Genomic DNA, 21,711 nt, shown 5'->3' on the forward strand with positions numbered 1-21,711 from the left:
GCTGAATGGCATGTTTTGTAGTAAGCTGAGGCTGTAAATGCTATCATTACTTTAAAATGTGTACATCTTGAGCAGTTGTGTTTACCCACCTTTTCCGTCGACTGCGATGTCCCAAAGAAGATGGGGATAAAAGCGAGCCAGATGATGCAGGTGGTGTACATGGTGAAGCCGATGGGCTTGGCCTCATTGAAGGTCTCGGGAACCCCTCGTGTCTTGATGGCGTAAACCGTGCACGTGACCATCAGTAACATACTGTATCCCAAAAGACAGATGAGTGACAAATCCGAAATATCACACTTTAGAACTCCACGAGCCATCTCGGGATCTGCCGTACGTTGGTCCTCGTAGTCAATGAGAGCTTGGGAAGGGTCTACTGCGAACCAGATGCACACTCCTAGGAGCTGAACTGAGATCAAGCTAAAGGTGATTACCAACTGTGATGCTGGACTGATGAATCGTGGCGCACTGACCATCATTTTCCCCTGCTCAAAAATCCGATAAATACGGTTGGTCTTGGTAAGTAACGCTGCATAGCTGATACTCATTCCGAGCCCTAGGAAAATTCGCCGCAGTGAGCAAATCCCAACATCTGGGGTGGAGATCATAAGGAAAGTGGTGGCATAACACAGAAAGATGCCTGTAAGCAGGACATAACTGAGCTCTCGGCCGGATGCCTTGACAATTGGTGTGTCATTGTAGCGGATGAAGGTGACCACCACAAAAAGCGTGGCCATGATGCCAAGAATGGCAATTAGGACAGGTATGACTGCCCAAGGTGAGCTCCACTCCAGCTTTACAATAGGGATGGGCTGGCAACCTGTGTGGTTCTTGTTGGGTCTCAGATCAAAGCGGCACATCTTGCAGGTGTAGAGGTCAGCTTGGTACTGGTAACCATCACAACGTTCGCAGTGCCAGCAACAGGAAATGCCCTTAACGATTTTCTTGCGCCATCCTGGTTTGCAGGGCTGACTGCAAATGGATGTCGGCACCTGCTTTCCCCCACCAGGCCATTGCATTGCCCGCATCTGAAATGCGAAAAAAACACTATTTAACATTCATCCCTTAGCTAGAGACAAGAAACAATGTTTAAAACCTCAAATTAATGTTTTTATCTCCTCACACACTGACTCATTAAATTAATTGTTGAGAATCTCCAAGGAGAGATTTTAAACAATATTCCTCAAGGCTGGACTTCAATCCTTATTCATATGCAATACTCTTTAACAACAATACTCAACATGTGGGCTTTAAGCCATTTTTTTGTTGCCCTTGTGTTGTGATGTTGTCATCAGCATTGCAACTTCAAATAATCATCACAAACATGTCTTCTTACCACATTTAAAGGAGCAGGGTTGGGTGGATTAACAGTATATACCGAGTGACAGTAGAAATGTGTCAACTTGTAGACATTCTGCTTTACTGTTTATATTGAAAAAAATCAGACACCAGTCAGACTGTGTCACAGTAGAGTGCTTTCAGATTAGACAACATTGTTGATTATAATGGGAGCAATTTATTTATGATGCTACACTCTTCTCCAGTGTAACCACAATGTAACTGTAGGTTGTTTATTGCTTCCAAGCATTTCACAACTTGCCACATTTACAACCTGAGCTTTCCAAAGTTGAGTAGCCCTGCTCTAAAATGCGTGCATTCAGTAAGAATGAAATATACAACTTCAAACGGCACGCTTACATTTAGGTAAAGCTGGTCAGTCCAGTGGCCGATGATTTTGTATTCGGCCGTTTTGTTTATCTGGTACTGGTAGATATCATAGCGGCCTGGGGCATCTCCGTTCTCGTTGAACTGCACTGGATTGCCAGCTATGCCTGAAGATGCAAGCAGAGATGTTAGATTAAAGAGAAGCTAAATGTGTTCCAACACAACATGCAGTACTTTCAAAGTAATGACTAAGTACTCATTTATGGACAGATCCAGGTCAGTGCCAAAAAATCTGAGAACTGAGATTGATGGTGTGCCTGAAATAGCAATCTTTAAGCTGCACTAAATGTGCAAACAGTATATTTAACCGAACTTTGCATGTAGCTTCAGAGTTGGTAAATACAGATTTGCAAAATGTATCTGCTTTAGGGGTTATTTAATGCTATATCTACAGTATATAACATAGTGAATAGCAATGAGCTTTTTTAATACCACTTATTTTTAAGATAACAATGAGCATTGTGTTCAAAGGAGTAAAAAGTACTGATTTTTTTTCCAGGAATGAAAAAAAAAAAAAAAAAGCATTACCATGGCTTAGTATAAAATGCATGGCCATATTTACTTAGCTGAAATTCCCTTTGCTGATATCTAGCTTTAAGTACACTGGATGCAATTTATATTTTACAACAGCAATAGCTTATGGAAGGAGGCAGGCATGGTGGATAGGATAACAATGGAGCAGCATCCCATGATGCATTTTAGATTAGGTGCTTTATTTTGTGGAAAACATTGCTGTTTCGAGCTTTAAAGTTTTGGCTGAGCTATCTGTATTCCAAGCACCTGACCATGTCCAACTTAATTTCCTGGACCCTGTGCAGCCCAGTCTACTGAACAATAGCACAAGAAATTGTGCTTTCACTACTAGTGTTTGTGTTATAACTATTCTTAGACACCATCCATGAGAAATTCTCACTGAAATCTAAGGGTGATAATCAGCAATGGTGGATTTATGTTGATGATAAATCTTTTTTTTTTTTTTTGCAAACACTGATGAGTCAACCAGTGCTCTGGATTAAGGAATTAAGATTTTATACAGCCATGTTTGGTGACTGTCCAGTTTACCATGTAGTATGCATTGCAAACAGATGTAAAGGATTACAGGAATCTCATAAGAAGAAAATATTTATCAAGACTAGAGGGTGTAAATTATTATTTATATTCCCACTGTTTAATAATAACTTATATACTCAACCATATGACATTACCATGAGTTTGTTTATGGTGCTTGCTTCTATTCAACAAACATCACTATTACTATTCTCAGGCTTATGGATTTCAACAAACTCCTAACCCTAAGTATTAAATGTGTTGTGCTATGGACATGAATGATATCTCAAATTGTGCAGCTTTTTCAGAAGAGGTGTGCTATTACTTTCCTAAGCTATTGGGTTTTAGATTGTCACCTGATGGATAAAATGGGCAAAAAAAAAAAAAAATCTTATTTTGAAGGAAGGGAAATCTTAAATACATTGAAGGAGGGCCCCAAGCCATATTTAGGGACCAAGGTAGTGTTGCACCAGCCGTTTGTAAGGACTTACTCAAACTGAAATGTTGTAATGATTAGTCAACGGAGTTGAGATTCATGTCTAGCATTTAATATCAATAAACATAATACAGACAGGCAGGGGTCAAACACCAGCAACAGTAATATCCAAGGCAATCCAGCAAGTAGTCGATAAACAGACAAGTGGTCAGGGCAGGTGGCAGACAATCACAGATTATATCCACGTAAACAAAGCAGCAACAGTAGGCAGGCAGCAACGTGTCAAAACAGGGTAAACAGTCCAGGATCGTACACAGGCAAGGTAGTAACACAGATAATGCTCAGAAATATCAGCCAGGGCAAAACAAGACTTCAAAAAGAGAGCGTGAGAGTGAGTCTTAAATAGCTGATTTAATGAGAAACAGGTGAGCATGTAATCAGTGCCAGGTACGGGGATTATGGGAAATGGAGTCCAGAGAGTTAAAGTCAATACCTGGGTGATGAAGCCCTCTGGTGGTGTGTGGGAGGAACTACAGAGGCGTGATTCGTAACAAATGTACTGTAAAGTTCAAACTTGGGACTTGGTAACTACTTTATTAGGTTGTAAATAACTCTGTTCTTAATTCTGTAACACCATTTGTTCTTAAGGTAAGACTTAGCTAGTAGGTACGGAAATGCATAATATGTCATTTGCCTTTATTGATCCAATAAGCAGCTATGAATTTCATTAAAACCTTATCTTGTCTTATCTTGTAACAGTTAATGTTTCAACTTTAATTTGCCTCATGTATAACTGTAAACAGTAATAACTTAAATTAAAATGTGATGCATACTGTAGATAAACATAAAATATACAAAATAGTATATTAAATATTTCTATTAATACCTGGCATTCACAAACGATACAGGGCGACACACACCAGAAAATGTGGGTCATAGTACCATTCAGTACCATCAGTTATTCAGATCATTTACTCCCTTGTAAATATAAACAAGTATAAATGTCATTAAGTGTAAAAATCATTATGTATGTCTTAGGGGCCGTTTACACGACAATGTTTTCAACTAAAAACGGAAAACTTTTTATGCGTTTTGGCTGTTCGTTTACACGAAAACGGCATTTTGGGGCCTGAAAACACAAACTTTTGAAAATGGGTTTCAAAGTGCAAGTTTTTGAAAACGATACTGTTATCGTCTCCGTGTAAACATACAAAAATGCTAATTTGTGAAAATGATGATGTCATGCGCACGCGTATTACATGTTATATAAAGAATGATGGATTGATAGGCATCAATTTGAGATGTATAATTATCAATATGAATACTGGTGTCTGTGCAAATAACAATAATCAACAATTTATTCATTTGGAGTGTTTTGTATGAAGTGTGAACATTGTACAGTGCAGAACCTGCAATTTGAAAATCTTGAATTTAATGTATGGATTCAGATAGGAAAAATGTATTTGTATTTTAAATGTTATTTATTTATTTACTTAATTTTATTTGATGTACCTTTACCCTGCAATTCATTCACCCACTGCTTATGTATATAGCCTATAGACAAAGATGTGATGCCATGTACAGTATTCAATGATATGCTTAGAATAAGAAAAGATGAGGCAGTGAAAATGCATGTTGGATCCAGTGTACACAAGACCTCTCTCTCCATCAGAAGATATCCATATATCAGAGTTCTGTCTGATATCCAAAACCAGTCAACATCAACAGCTTGTTATGTTAACTTACTCTCCTACCAGCCCAAGAGTCAGCAGGGGGAATACAGAAGAAGGCAGGAGACGGAGTGATGGTAAAAATTAGCAGAGTTTATTGAATAATCTTGAGAGTTCAGTCTACAGGCATGCGCGCGAGACATTCAAAACTACAATGACGGACTACAGGACTGTGTTTGTGCTGCTCAAGATTTTTAGTTTATTGATGCTTCTCCAGCAAAATAATTGTAATAATTATGCAACCTCATTGTCTGTCCAGACAAAATTGCTCGATGCTTTCACCATCTTCATTGTTTGTATTCACCACTCTGTGGAAGAATGCTTATGTGTGCAGGCGCGTAGTGTTTCTTTACAAAGTGACATTGCCAACTACTGGCCTGACATGCATAATACAGCATTTGTAGTCATTTTCGCGGATCCGTATGAACGGGGATCTTTTTGACAACGTTGTCGTCTGTACGCGAAACTTTTCAAAAACGCAAAGGAAAAATGTTTCGGTTTTAATACATCGTTGTCGTAGTAAACATACCCTTAAAGAAGTCATGACATGAGGAATAACATTTTCCTTGATCTTTTAACACATAAGAGGCCATTGTACTATAAAAACAAACTGTAAGTTTCAGAACTCAAAACTTCCTCACTGCAAAAAGAGCATTTGTTGAAACCTGAAAATTACTCATTTTCTACTTCCTCCATATTGTGATGTTACACTGTGGTAGACATTTGCATCTGACTGCCTCCACAGCAACACATCAATGGCTATTTTACCTTATCAATTCCATAGCCCCACCCATTAATGCAAAGTGCAAGAAATAAAGTCGGAATTATGAAATATATATGTGCAATTGCGAGAAACAGCAACCATATAGCAACATGCTAAAAACCACTCAGAGCACCTTATCAACAACACCCTACCATCTTGGTGGTGACTACTGCACAGGCAAGCACCACTCATATTTTATTTAGGATATGTAAACATCTACTTATTACTATTAAGAATGGCATATATGGAGCAAAATAGCCTATTGTTATGATTTTTGCTTTTTATGCAGTGTGGGGCTATGTTTCTACAGGGATGATGTCCTACAGTGCACTGTTCCCAGGCATACATCCTTATTAGATCCATGAGTGTACTCCACAGCATCAAAGGGTTGAGAGTTGTCTTCTGAAGTTCATTTGATGAGACATTCTGCAGCACTTCAAACAATGGGACCAGGGAGAAACACAGGTACTGTAGACTCCCAACTCCAGAGAGGGCTTACCCCTCAGCCAAGAGATCATCTCCAACCATAATATTCAGTGGAGAAGACACATGGTCACTGTCAGCATTACAGTGAGTTATATTCTTTTCTTTTTAGACTATTGAAAATACTGTACACTCTACATTTAGTATTTAAATAGCCTTTACACTTATTTGTAAATAGTTCAAATTGCATAACTGTGTTTATCTCAAATCTGCCAATGTTTTTTTTTTTCATTTTTTATGCACTGATATTTTAATGTAAAAGGACTACTGATCTGCATTCAGACATTTTTCACTTTTTCTTGTTGACTTATGAATAAAAGTTGTTATAATGTGTAACCAAGATATCTGAAGATGTAAGGTACAGACACATGCTATTTTAATACAAACTGACCTTTTACACTTACTAATATAGCTCTACTGAATTCAGCCAGACACATAAATGCACAATATGAAAAAAACTAAAAATGAAAAAAAAAAGAAAAAAAAAAGAAAAAAAAAACATCCATCCAACTTTAGAGTAGCTTGATTAGAATTCTACTGAAAGGAATAGTTCACCCAAAAATGAAAATTCTCTCATGATTTACTCACCCTTATGCCATCCCAAATGTGTATGACTTTCTTTCATTTTTGAACTCAAATTAAGATTTTTAGAAGAATTTCTCAGCAAGTTTGGTTCATACAATGCAAGTGAATGGGTGCCAAAATTTGTAAGCTCAAAAAATCACATAACTCAGCATAAAAGTAGACTCCAGTGGTTAAATATAGTGGTTAATAAAGGTCTTCAGAAGTGATATTATAGGTGTGGGTGAGAAACAGTTCACTTTCACATTCTTCTTCTTGTGTTTTTGGTGATTTACATTCTTCATGCATACCACCCCCTTCTTGGCAGGGAGAAGAATTTCTAGCAAAGAAATTACTTACATATTAATCTGTTTCTCACCCACACCTATCAAATCATGTCTAAAGATATGGATTAAAACACTGGAATTGTATGGATTACTTATATGATGCCTTTATTTGCTTTTTGGAGTGTACAAACTTTGGCACCCATTCACCTACAGAGCTGAAATATTCTTCTAAAAATCAGAATTTGTGTTCTGCAGAAGAAAGAAAGTCATACATATCTGGGATGGCACGAGGGTGAGTAAATGATGAGAGAATTTTCATTTTTGGGTGAACTATCCCTTTAAGGTTAATATACGCTTGTAAATTTATCCTAATTAAATTAACAAAATGAATGAACTATAACAAGTATTCTGTAGGTAAGTACTTCCATCAGAGGAGCCATGGAACTCATTACAGTAGAATTTTGTCAGATATACAGTACGTTAACATTCAAAAGTTTGGACACACCAACTCATTCTTTATTAATACTATTTTCCATATTTTAAGTTAATACTAAAGTCATGAAATACCACAAATGGAAGTATAGGGATTATGCAGTGACAAAAAGTTGTTTAGCAACCATATACAGTAGCCTATATTAGTTTCTTCAGTGTAGTCTCCTTTGCCTGGATTACCCTGTTGAACGCAAACAGAAACATCATTGACTTCTCTGAGATGCAAAACATAAAAGCAGTACAGTCGATCTCAACAGAATATGAGGGTTAAAGAGGTGATGTGGAAGAAAGCTGCTATTTGAACTTTAGAAGCAAAGGCAGCAGTTTAAAGGCTGTTACACTTAGTAGACTTCCAAAGAAGAAACCACTATGGACAAGAGTGGTGGCTACACAGAGAGAAAAGTGATGGACCGCCTACTTCAATTTCAGCCTAACTAACCTCACTTAAAATAAGATCAAAGGGGGAGTACATGGGTTATGGGTAGAAAGTAGTGCCAAAGCTACAAAATGGTTTAGCAAGATTTGAGACCATGTGTGTAGCCAAAGCTGTTTCAAACACGTTCCTCTCAACACAGCCTGTGCTTATGTAGTAAAGAAGAAAGCTGGTAGCAAATCACTGGCAGACACTGGATCACAGCTCATATGCTGTCTAATGTCTGCCATGGACACTTGTGATCTGGCAGGAGAAGTGTTGCAAACTGATTGTATTCTGAATAATATCATAATTATCAACCTATCTGATCATTAAATGGAAAAAGATACACACCGTAATACGAAACTGTGGATTTGCTGTAATGTATGTATGAAGTGATGCAGTCTAACACTTTAATGTAACCTGTATTTGTAGTCTTTTTCCCCATGTGTCCACTTAAATTAAATTCATACCTTGGAGCCTTTCTGCTTAAATAAATACACAAACACTTACTTGGATTTGAAAAAATTTATTTTTGCGGCATGATGTGCATAGATGCAGGAACTTTATGTTTCAGTGGCAGATCGGCAGATGGCGCCGATGGATTTCGTACTGTCCACCTGATCTCATATTAAAGCAGAAACTGTTTACAATAAACTGGATTTATGTTGAGGGTATAATTTGAAATATATATACATTTTTTTTAATTTTTTTTAATGAGAGACTTTTATTTTGACAGGCGATGTGGTTTTCACACACCAGACGCGCTGAGTGAATGAATGCCTAGTCGCGGGTGAGCTGAGCAGAGAGTTGAGGCGCGAGAGTGCTCTCTTGAAACCGCAGTGCTTTAAGTTGAGATTTTTCCTTTGAAAAGCCAGCAGAAGACACAAGACGGTTAAGTACTGACAACATTTTGTTTTATGAGTCGTGATTCTAGTTTTGGTGCTGTGATTAGAGTGGAAGACACAGTTTGTCTTTGTGAGTTTTGTTAATTGCATCTGAAGATGGCGGATGGTGTTAGAGACTGACTGAGCACAAAGAAGGTTGCTAAAGTCGTGAGTTTTTTTCAGAACACTCATTTCCGACAGAATGGCAGTTACTTAACATTTTTGACGTTTTTGCTGTGATTGAAGAGATTGTCTTTTCTGCTGAGTCGATTAAATGCACTCCCTAGTGTGCATGTGAGTTTTTGAAAAGTTTAACAGTTTTTTTTTTTTTAGAAAACACAGAAGATTTTTGTGTTTTTTAATATTTTTGTGAACTCTGAAACTGTTTTTAGTCACAGAGTCATTTGCAGTTTTATTTTTTATAATCCTGCTCTGTTCACATGTATGGTGCACGTGTATTGCTGCTGCCACAGTGCACCATTTTGGAACAGAGATCACTCTGTGCTTTTGCACAGCTGTTAAAATAACGTGGACATCTCAAGTCTTCAATTATTGTTGTTCCAGTTGACATCACTTTGCAGACTCATCTCAGATCATCTTAGTTAATCTAAAAGCCAACTAGGGCTGAAACGATTAGTCGACGTTATCGACAACGTCGACAATATAAAATTGTCGACAAAAGGTTTCGTTGTCGATTAGTCGTTTGATCTTAACGTAACATAAGATCATATGAAACTCTAATGATTGCGCACAAGAGCAGCACTGCAGCTCACACCTGACTGAGGAGAGGAAGAAAACACATCTCGCAGTCCAGACGCACCCTAAACTTTCCAAACAGCTTCAGGTGATGTAGATCGCAAAGTATGAGGGAACTATAATGCAAAAATACAAAATAAGTAAATACAGAAGCACTCTTGTTGTGGAATAAGCAGTGCCGGAGCTGACGCTCAGCTTAAGCAAAGCTTGCATGTCGAGCGTCTTTAAAGGAAACACCCAAGCGTTACATCTTTAATGCAGTTCTATTTAATGCGTTATAGCTTTATTAAAGTTCAAATAATAAGGAAACTGGCATTTCTCTGTGCGGTCAGCGCCTCTTCTATGACTTACGCGAAGTGTCCTGATCTAAGAGGGAGAGATTGAAACTGCACCCGGTTGAGGTACACTGTTGCGGGGACGCTTATCCCTCGAGTGCGTGCGCTTAATGCAGCTAGATTATAACGCGATGGCAATTTATTGAATCATAATATATGTCTCTGTGCATTTCTTATCGTGAAGAAAATTGGCAAAACGCAGCTTTATTAATAAGAGAGAGGTTTTTTTTTTGTGAATTAAAGATGGATTGAAGTGAACAAAAAGGTCAGAGAGGGTAGTCTTTGCCCCATTATATCATTATAATATTTTTTTTATTTGTTTTTGTTTTGGCTTGTTTTCCAATATAAATATCTAAAACTCCTTTAAAACAATGTACATTTACTTTAGCAGCTATACTGCAGAATAATTTTTTTTTATCTGAGAATTTTGAATATAATATTAAAAATACAAATATTTTAAAATATCTAAAAATCCTTTAAAAAAAGATGCATTCACATGAGAAGCAGCATATAAGATATTTAGACTTGCTTTTAGAGAATAGATCTTGAATATAAGTGTATTTTGTCTTTACTGCACTCGCAGAAGTATAACCAAGTGAAAAAATACACTTATATACAAAATACACTGATATTTAAGATACATTCTCTTAAAGCAAGTCTAAATATCTTATATGTTACTTCTGAAGTAAATGTATCTTGTTTTAAGGATTTTTAGACAATTTTAATTGGAAAAAAAAGACAAAAACACTTGATAACAATAGGATTTTTTTGTAGTGACATTTTTACTGAATTAAACATAAGTATTTTTTCCCTTTAATTCAGTGAATGTCATTTAGAGGTATTTTTAAAAGATGATTTTGTCCTCTTTATTGTTAGCAAGCTCATTTAATACAACCTTTCGGGGCACAAGCTGAATATTCGGTTTAGAGCTAATGATTAATCGTTGCAGTAATCACCCGAATAGTCAAATAATTGTTCTAATAATCGTTAGATTAGTCGATTATCAAAATAATTGTTAGTTGCAGCCCTAAAGCCAACTAATTCCACCTCAAATCAACCCTTCTCATCCCAACTCATAACTACTCAGCCCAGCTCATCACAGCTCATCTCATCACAGCTCATTGTTGCTACAGACTGGTATCCCCTTCTATTCATTCTTGAACAATGTTGAACAGTGAACAAGTGTACTGAACTGAATTATACTTAGAACTGATTTGAATCATTTGCATTGAACTGAATCATTTGAGTAATTTGAACAAGTCATTTAAGTCAATTGAGTGAACAGTCATTTGATTCAATTGGGTGAACAATTGTTGTTTCATTGAGTGTTTTGCTTTTGGGTAAATTGAAACTTTGAGTGTTGACTTTGATAATTGAAAACTGACATTGATAGAGTGACACAAACAATTTGTTTATTTTAATTTTGTTTTATTGATACATTTCCCTTTTATTGGAAAATAGTCAACTTGTTGAATCTAATGTATGTGTTTTGCCTTTGAATGCTACCTTGGAGTAGGGGCGTCTCACTTACCTTATTAGGTTTGGGGAGGTTGGGGTATGCAAAGCCAGACTCCTACAGCGTCTCAGCATACACTGCACACTTCAGGAAGCCACCATGTAACACATGCTCACCTGAAGCCCACCTTGCCAGTTATTTTAGTGTTGAACACAGTAAGGTAGAAGAAAACACATTCATTTGAATGTACAGAGACTAAATGTACTGGAGGAAATGTATCATTTTGTTTCTTAGTCTTCCAGGGTAGTGTTGTGTTAGTACCTCCTACAAGGCGGGGCTTAACTCCCCCGGTACAAAGTGGCGTCACGAACAGAATAGAATAGCATAATTATTAGTTGTCACACATCCCAGGCCTACAAGTTGAAGAAAATAGCAGAACTTGAAGAATTAATAAGAGCAATGGTGGAGATGCAACGGAGGTTTGCAGAGCAGGCAGGAGCACTTGAACAAGCCAGAACTGAGCAAAGAGAAGCTCTATTGCTAGCAAAGACTGTAATGGAACAGGCCTCTGCACAAGCAACCTCAACTGCAACACCAACCCAAACTTTTTCAACTTTACATTTCAAGAGACATAAAGCTACCAGAATTCAATGGTTGTACTTCAAAACCAGGTGAAATGAGTATTGAATAATGGGTTGCATCAATGAAGTCTACCTTTCAAGTTATGAGAGTCCCTCCAGAAGACCGTGTATAACTAGTGAAACTGCACTTGAAAGATTAAGCCAAAGCAACTGTGAGATTCATGCTAGATGGAAAAGAGGATTTTGCCGAGACCATCCTCAATGTACCTCTTGACACTTATGCAGATAAAGTGCCCATTGGAACACAACTTAAAGACTTCTATGATAGAAAACAGATGTCAGGAGAGACAATACACTCCTATGCTTATGACCTACAAGAGAGGCTTAGCAGAGTTCAGCGCCGGGAGCCAAACAGAGTCCCTGATGCTGAACCAGAGAAATGGTGAATGCTGCTACTACAGAAGATGCATGAGGCCATTCAAAAGATAGCTGCTTGTCAAGAGAAACTTTACATAGCAGTGCATGAGAATGGGAAGACCAAACCACAGCAAACCCATCTAAAAAGACAACCTTTAAAGGACAGTGAAGACAAATACATTTGTTATTCCTGTGGTGAACCTGGGCACATCAGTCAGCATTGTTTACAAAATGGTGGATCAGTTTGGGGACCTGCTCCATTCCAACGCACAACAGAGACAACTGAATCTGCAGAGAAGGTTCCAGTAGGTGATGTGCAGAAAAGCCCTGGGCCATCCATGATCAGAAGACATAAAGCAGAGTGGGTATCTGATGAAGCTGCTGAATCACTAAAGGATGGTACATTTGGAGATTGCCTGACCGTTGAAGATAGCTGGTGTCAAGACAAACTGCTTGCTAGACATAGGGGCAGAAGTGTCCACCATCACAGAGTTGCACTTCAGGAAACACTTCGGAGAGCAGGAGCTGAAATTGTTGTCTGCTCACTGGGTTCGACTTATAGCAGCTAATGGACTTGACTTTCCTGTCTTGGGATGCCTGCAGGCTGATGTAGAGTGTATGGGGAAAGTGCTCCATGGAACGTTTATCTTTGTTCTAACAGACACAAACCCAGAAGTGAGAGATGAGGGGATTGCCTGGAATTATTGGAATGAATGTCATCAGTGAACTTCAGTCCTTATTCATGGCAGGAGATGGTGTGAAGACAGTAGACAAGTTAGATCAGTATAAAGAGGCCATTATCAGGAGGGTGGTGCTAGCAAGTGTCAAAAAAGAGGCTGGACTCCTGGGTCCTGTTGGCAAGATCTGCTTTGTCAAAGTTCCTGGAAATCAAACATTCACAATTCCCCCTCTCAGTGAAAAAGTTCTCAAAGGACATTGCAGAGTGCCACCTAAAGTAAAGTGTCAAGTAATAGTGGAGCCCACAGCTGAAGCAAGCTTACTGAAAGGACTTCTAGTTGCCAATGTCCTTGTAAAAACAGGAGGAAAAGTTCCAGTCCATGTGATGAATTTGAGTGAGAAAGCCATTAGACTTACGCCAAGATGCAGAGTTGCAATGTTGTACAAGCCACAAGAGGTGTTGCCAAAGAAAATGCTAGAGTTTGAGGAAAATAATGGGGTGCTTCATGTTAAGAAGTTGATGCACATCCAAGCTGATGAGTCTCTGAACGATTGTCTGTACCAGTCCAAGTGATCTATGAAGGACGCGTTCCAGCACAGCATAAAAAACTGAATGAATTCTTAAGGCACAGAGATGAATTTTCAAAGGATGACCATGTCTACGGCTACATCACAGCTGTGACGCACAGTGTTCCAACTGTTGGTGCTCCACCAATAAAACAGAGACACCGCAGAAATCCACCTAACTGCTGGTTACTTCCAGGTAGCCATGAGTGAGACAGATCATGAGAAGACAGCCATCACTACCCCATTTGGGCTGTTTGAATGGTCCCAGATGCCTTTCAGGATGTGCAATGCCCCGGCCAACTTTCAGCGCCTCATGGGAGTGGTGCTGGGCGACTTAATCTTCAACATCCCCTTAATATATCTAGATGATATTATCATGTTCTCAAAAGATTTCGAGAGCCACTGCGAAAGACGAACTGGTCTTCAAACAGTTGAAGCAGCATAGTCTAAAGTTGAAGCCGAGCAAATGTTTCCTCTTAAGACCTGAAGTGAAGTTTCTTAGCAAAGGGAATCCAGGTTGATAATGAAAAATTCAGAGCTTTAGATACATGGCCTGTTCCCAAAAACATGAAAGAAGAGAGGTTCTTGGATTTATGAGCTATTACAGAAGATTTATGCCAAGATTTGCTCGGGTGGCCAAACCACTGCACCCACCCATTGGCAACAAAAGCAAAGTAAAAGACTTTGTACCTTTCAGTTGGAGTGGAGAGCGTCAGACCGTGTTTAATGAGTTAAAACAGTGCTTGATTATTCAGACTTCAACTTACCCTTCATCCTCACCACTGACGGAAGTCATCTTGGTCTTGGAGCTGTGCTCAGCCAAAAGCAGGGGGAGTCATCCCCTATGTAAGTAGAGGTTTGAGAGGATCTGAAATAAATGACAAAAATTACAGCACATTCAAATTGGAGTTGCTTGTGCTCAAATGGGCAGCAACCAAAACATTTAGAGAGTACCTTATGCTCTCATTGTTCAAGACCACAACCCACCACGTTATCTGGAGACCACTAATCTCGTAGCAGTTGAGCAACGCTAAGTTGCGCAGTTGCCGGAGTACAATTTTGAGGTTTGTTATAAACCTAGATGACAAAACACAAATGCTGATGCCGTCAAGGATTCCCTCCAGGGAGGAACCTGAAAGAGATGATAAAGAAAAGGATTTCATCCGGCTGAGCTCTGATGAAGTACGAGCATGCTTGTGGCCAGCTGCTAGAGTCAGAGAGGAAGACACTGATGTCCAAGTTGCTGTGCAAGCATCTATAAGAAATGGAGTAAATGGTTACAGCTGGAGTGAAATTGAGAAGCAGCAAAAAAGCAATCTCATGATTAGTCCCATTTACAATGCTGTGTCCAAGAACCAAAGACCAAGTTGTACTGAACAACGTAATATGAATCCAAAATTGAAAAAGCTTTCCAGAGAGTTTGAGCGTCTCAAGCTGTGTCAAGGAGTTTTGTGCAGATGCATCTTTGATCCTAGAGATGGAGAAGAGATCCGGCAGTTAGTCATTCCTGAACCATCGCAGATATATGAAAGTCAACACAAACACTCATTTTGGAGAGAGGAGTACTCTAACACTCATGTGACGGAGCTACTATTCACCAAATATGTCCAAAGATGTTCCAAGCTGGGTTGAACAGTGTAAAAGATGTACATTTGCAAAAGATGTGTTTCCCAGAGTTCGAGCTCCCATGACGTGCAGTAATGTCACAGCTCCATTGGAAGTCCATGCCATGGACTACACACACCTTGAAATGTCCTCAGGAGGATATGAAAATGTCCTTGTCCTCACCGATATGTTTACAAGATTCACGGTTGCTGTTCCAACTAAAAACCAGACTGCGAGTACCACTGCAAAAGCTCTCGTCAAACATTGGTTCTTTATTACTGGTGCCCAGCCCGTTTGCATTCAGACCAGGGCAAGTGTAATCAAAAATCTCAAAGTGTATAGTATTGGAAAGAGTCATACATGTCCTTATTATCTCCAGGGAAACTCTCAATGTGAGATTTAACAGCACAATGCACAACATGCTAAGAACATTGTCACTTGAGAAATAGAGAAATTGGAAAACTCACCTTCCAGAGCAAGTGATGGCTTACAATAGCAATGTCCATTAATCTACTGGCAATTCCCCTTCCTATCTAATGTTCGGAAGGGATGCACGACTGCCTATGGATGTTCTTGGTGGAAACGACTTAGAAGAGAGTGATGCAGATAACCTTGGTGATTGGGTGAAAATTTATCACAAAAGACTGAAAACAGCAATAGAATTGCAAATGCAGCAACGCAAGAGGCCTCTAAAAGAAGAAAGAGAGCATATGACCACTTGTAAAGCCTAGAGACCGTGTGCTGTTGTGCAATCACAAACACAGGGGCAGAAACAAAATTCAGGATAAGTGGGAACACATACCTTACATTGTAGTTAAACAAAATCACTCAGACATACCAGTGTTTATTATAAAACCTGAAAAGGGAGGTCCCACAAAGGTAGTACACAGAGATCAGCTCCGATACTGTACATTCCCCTCACCTGAAACACAACATATACACAGACACAGTTCTAGAGATCAGTCAGGATCTGAAAGAGAAAACTCAGACATTGTCTACATTCCTGCCACTACACTCACACACAATACAAGGGTGGAACAAAGGGAACCAAATGAAGTAGAACAAGAAGAAAATTTGGTTGAGGATGTAGTTTCAGAAACGGACCTAAGGGTACAAGAAGATTCTGATGATGCTGACATTTCAGATGTTGAAAGAGAGAGTGTGCCTGAGCTGAGACGCTCTCAAAGACAAAACCAGGGTACTTTACCTGTGAGATACAGAATAGACTATGTTGTGGAATAAGAGTCTCCGACTTGTAAAAAAAATATATACATATAACTACTGACACCATGTAAGCTAAATACTATCCAGACCTTTGCTGGGAAGGAAATGTAGAGACCGGAATTTTAATTGTGTGCATATTGAGTTTGGAAAAGATTGTAACTTGTTAAATGTGTTTCCTACATGTTGATGTTTTGTGTTGCAGAGATGAGTGGCCTGGAGATGTTTGGTGGAATGGCAGGGTTTAGGAGGGGGGAAATTGTAGAGGGTATATTTTGAAATATATATGTTTTTTTCTATATAATAATAATAATATATATATATATATATATATATATATATATATATATATATATATATATATATATATATATATATGAGAGACTTTTATTTTGACGGGCGATCTGGTTTTCACACACAGTGAGAGAATGCTCGGTCGCGAGTTCAACATTATTGTATTGTATTGTATTGTATTGTATTGTATTGTATTGAACTGAATTATACTTAGAACTGATTTGAATCATTTGCATTGAACTGAATCATTTGAGTAATTTTAAAGTCATTTAAGTCAGTTGGGTGAACAATTGTTGTTTCATTGAGTATTTTGCTTTTGGGTGAATTGAATTTGTATTGATTGTTGACTTTGATAATTGAAAACTGACATTGATAGAGTGACACAAACAATGTGTTTATTTTAATTTTATTTTGTTTTATTAATACATTTCACTTTTATTGGTGATACAGCTGAGTCACAATTAATATAAACTCCTCTTCAAAAGAGAACAAAAATAGGTTTTCCTAAAAAAGAGAAAATAAATATTGTAAACTTTTTGAATCTAAATGATGTGTTTTGCCTTTGAATGCTACATTGAAGTAGGGGCATCTCCCCTTATTAGGTTTGGGGATGTTGGGGTATGCAAAGCCAGACTCCTACAGCGTGTCACAGCATACACTGCACACTTCAGGAAGCCACCATGTTACACATACTCACCTGAATCCCACCTTGCCAATTATTTTAGTGTTGAACACAGTAAGGTAGAAGAAAACATACATTCATACGAGTGTACAGAGACTAAATGCACTGGGGGCGGGGACAAAGATCCTTTTGTTTCTCAGTCTTCCAGGGAAGTGTTGTGTTAGTGCCCCCTGCAAGGCAGGGCTGAACTCCCCCGCTACATTTAGTATTGTAGTACAATGGTGGATGTCTAACTAGGACTGTTAAGGGTTTTCGTGTGAGCGCTAATTCTTCAAATCAAAATCAAATCAAATCAAATCACTTTATTGTGCTTTTCTTAGTGCAATTTCCGCGCTGTTTAATGGAGGAAAATAACCTTGGGAGAAACCAGGCTCTCTGTGGGGGCTAGTTCCCCTCTGGCTAAACAGCATGAATATAACGCCAATATTAGTTATTTGTGTGCAGTACAAGTCATGGTTTAAAATTAGTAAACAAAGTAAGTGTTAAGGGCCAGTGTTTAAACAAAGATTTTGTATGTACTGTAAGATTAATGACTAATGTCTCTGAAGTTCATCCTGGATTAACTGCAGAAGTTCACATAGATGCATTGTCCTTTGTTAGTTGTTTGATGAAGGCTTTTGTTGGCAATTAATTGATGATCTATGTATTCCATTTTAAGAGTGTAGTCCATCATTAGACCAAGGTGATGCAGGCAGAGATCAGTGAGGTGCATCGCAGTTCAACCTGCAGGTCATTTCGGTGAGGTCTGTCCTAAGTCCAAGGTTCAGGCAGTGGCATATGAAATATCCCATGTCTTATGGTTGGAGTTTGCATCAGTTCATTCCCTGAAGTCCATCGTAATAGACTGAAGTGATGTCTGGCTGGCACCAGCTGCATTTAGCCATCATCACTCAGAGACACGTAGCAGTGGAGTCCGACATCAAGCAGGAACGGAGCTGGATCTGGCTGGCTCTGGTTACCTCAGGATATGAATCCCGAGGTTGAGATAGGGAAACAAATAGAATAATATTAGTGTAGATGCCATTCAATTTTTTGCAGTTATAAATCATGATAAATGTTTCTGGATCCGACAGACCTAACTAAAGTAGCCTAATTGTGAGTTGTTGGATACATGAGGTGTATGCCTGGCTAAATAGATAAGTCTTTAGTCTAGACTTAAACTGAGTGAGTGTGTCTGCATCCCGAAGAGTGTTAGGGAGACTATTCCATAGTTTAGGAGCCAAATAGGAAAAGGATCTACCTCCTTTTGTGGATTTTGATATTCTAGGAACTATTAGCAAGCCAGAATTTTGCAATCGTAATGAACGTGATGGAATATAGCATGGTAGAAGTTCACTTAAGTACTGCAGAGCTAGACCATTCAAAGCTTTGTTCGTAGTTAATAACATGTAACAATAAAAAAATTAACAGGTAGTCAATGTAATGATGATCAAATGGGGCTAATATGATAATATTTCTTGGTTCTAGTCAGCAGTCTGGCTGCTGCATTTTGAACCAATTGAAGTTTATTTATTGAACTTGCTGGACATCCCAGTCCAGTAATGCATTACAATAATCTAGTCTTGAGGTCATGAACACATCAATTTGTTTTTCAGCATCAGCAACAGAGCATGTGCCGTAACTTAACAATATTTCTGAGGTGCAAGAATGCTGTTTTACAAACACTGGAAATTAGATTTTCAAAGGACAGATTGGTATCAAATATAACAACTAAGTTCTTCGCTGTAGTAGACGATGTAGCAGAACATCCATCGAGAGTCATTATATTTTAGCGGATTATTTTTTTTAGGTTTTTGGTCCAATAAATAATACCTCTGTCGGAATTGAATAGAAGGAAATGTCTGGCCATCCAATCTTTGATTTTAATGATACACTCTGCTAATTTGGAGAATTGTGAAATTTTGTCGAATTTCAAAGAAATATAAAGTTGGGTATCGTCAGCATAACAGTGGAAACTTATTACAAAATTCTTGATAATATCTCCCAGGGGAAGCATATATAATGAGAAAAGCTGTGGCCCTAAAACTGATCCCTGTGGCACTCCATACTTAACTTTTGTTTGATTTGACTTCCTCATTTACACAAAGTGGTAGCGATCTGCTAAATAGGACCTAAACCAAGCGAGGAGTTAATAATATTAAGAAGAGATTCTGAGATTACAGGTAATATCTCTTTTAAGAGCTTAGTTCAGGGGTACTCAATTGGTGGACTCCGGTCCGGATCCGGACCAATCCAGACTGAGCTCTGAAGCTTTGTGCTAGTTATCTGACACCTGGCTAAGTGATTATGCCACTCTCCCCATTATAGACGTGGCACCGCATAAAGCCTAATTTACTGTATGTACAAGTTGCAGGTGCAGTTATTTTACCATTTTAACAACAGTAGTGGAGACACCGCTACAGATACTGGCATCTTTCGCTTAAACACACTACAGAAAACAAAAATTAAGTAAAGTGAAACTATCTTCATCTGTCTGATATGTGATTCAGCCAGTTCAGCTAAGCCAGGTTTGTATCAGGAGAAGTTAACATGCCGCCTTAAGACTGTAACGTTTTTTTCCATCTAAATTTAGCTTTATTAATCAGCATGTTACAAGCCTTTCATAATAAACAGATTTTTGTTATAATTTTGTGAAAATTAAGCAGAGATGTCATCATGGCAAGGAAAGCCTATTTATCCTTAAATTAATCAAACAGATATTTAATGCTTCACTGTTATGTAAATTGTTTGTTTGTTGTTAGTAGATTCCCACTTTAAGGAAAATATAAAAATGGTCCATTAAGGCTTTTACATTTTTATACATTTTCTCTCAGGGTACACCCCTGAACCCACAGTATTTTATCTGTCAAAAGGCCTCCTATGTCCCATACATAGGTACAGATTCTGAATGTAAAAATATATCAACAAAACTGGACTGCTGTCATTCAGCTTCAAAACAAACTGTTGATCTTTTAATATTTACACCCAAGAGCCCTCAACTGATGAAGTCTTGATTAAATATTTTAATCTTTTGGTAGAAAAGATCTCTCAGACCCCACTAGCTGACTCTGGGCCCCCAATGTCCTCATTAGGATTTTTTTATTTTCTTTTTTTTTTTTTACAAAGTACTATTGCTGTCAACATGGCAAGTTATAAAAACTATTAAAAAAAGAAAAAAGATGATGCATAATTTCCTAGCCATATAACTACTGACACCATGTAAGCTAAATACTATCCAGACCTTTGCTGGGAAGGAAATGTAGAGACCGGAACTTTAATTGAGTACCCCTGGCTTAGTTGGTATTGGATTTAACATACATGTTGCGGCTTTTGATGTTTCGATGAGTTTTGTTAGCTCTTCATGACCTATGACAGCGAAGGATTGAAGATGCTCATGAGGAAAATTATGAGACTGTTTTCTGAGGTACTGTGACAGACGATTGCATAATTCCAATTTCATTTCTGATGATTTCAATTTTATGAAACATAATAGTAAAAAAGTAATAGTAAAAGTCATTACTATTGTGCTGCGAAGGAATATCTGGTTCAGTCGAGGCTTTATTCCTAACCGATTTAGCCACAGTACTGAATAAGCACCTAGGATTGTTGTGGTTATATTCTGTTAGTTTGCTAAAATATGCTGACCTGGCAGATTTTAGTGCTTGTCTGTAGCTAAAGACACTATCATTTCATGCACCTCTAATTTTGTATTTTTCCACTTGTGCTCCATTTTCCGAGCTGCTCTCTTGAGAGCATGAGTGTGATCATTGTACCATGGTGCAGGGCTTTTTTTTAATATGTTTTCTTTAATCAAAGGTGGGTGACACTATCAAGATTGCTAGAAAAGACTGTATTTTTTCTGTTTTTACTTCAAGTTCTAGGCTTTTTGGCTTAATGGTTATAGGAGATAAATCTGGAAGATTATTAGTGAGGCTATCTTTAGTGGTCGAAAGAATAGTTCTACCTGAACGATAGCGTGGTGTAGATTGAATAACATTAGCTGATCGCAGCATACAAGAGACAAGGTAACGATCTGAGATGTCATCACTCTGCGTCAGAATTTCTATGGTATCAACATCAACTCCATATGACAGAATTAAACCTAGAGTATGATTATGGCGATGCGTTGATCCTATCACATTTTGTCTGACTCCAAGAGAGTTGAGAATATTGATAAATGCTAATCCCAGTGTGTCATTTTCATTATCTATGTGTATGTTGAAGTCACCAACAATTAAACCTCTATCCATATAACTACTAAATCTGATAGAAAATTTGCAAATTCACAAAGTAAATCAAAATATGGCCCGGGTGATCTAT

General features: G+C 38.2%; 1 protein-coding gene across 2 annotated transcripts in view; it reads right to left on the reverse strand.

Annotated features, from left to right (window-relative positions):
- The window catches only part of LOC127449425 (metabotropic glutamate receptor 4-like), a 339,323-nt gene that overhangs the window by 39,700 nt on the left and 277,912 nt on the right, over positions 1-21,711 (reverse strand). For both annotated transcript variants that reach the window (XM_051712836.1, XM_051712837.1), the window contains 2 exons: positions 1,696-1,829; positions 90-1,025 (listed from right to left, as the gene is read on the reverse strand). In XM_051712836.1, the coding sequence (XP_051568796.1) occupies positions 90-1,025; positions 1,696-1,829 (1,070 nt within the window). The remainder of the gene's footprint in view (positions 1-89; positions 1,026-1,695; positions 1,830-21,711) is intronic.

The sequence above is a fragment of the Myxocyprinus asiaticus genome, chromosome 12 (assembly GCF_019703515.2).
Source record: "Myxocyprinus asiaticus isolate MX2 ecotype Aquarium Trade chromosome 12, UBuf_Myxa_2, whole genome shotgun sequence".
In the NCBI taxonomy this organism is placed as follows: Eukaryota; Metazoa; Chordata; class Actinopteri; order Cypriniformes; family Catostomidae; genus Myxocyprinus; species Myxocyprinus asiaticus.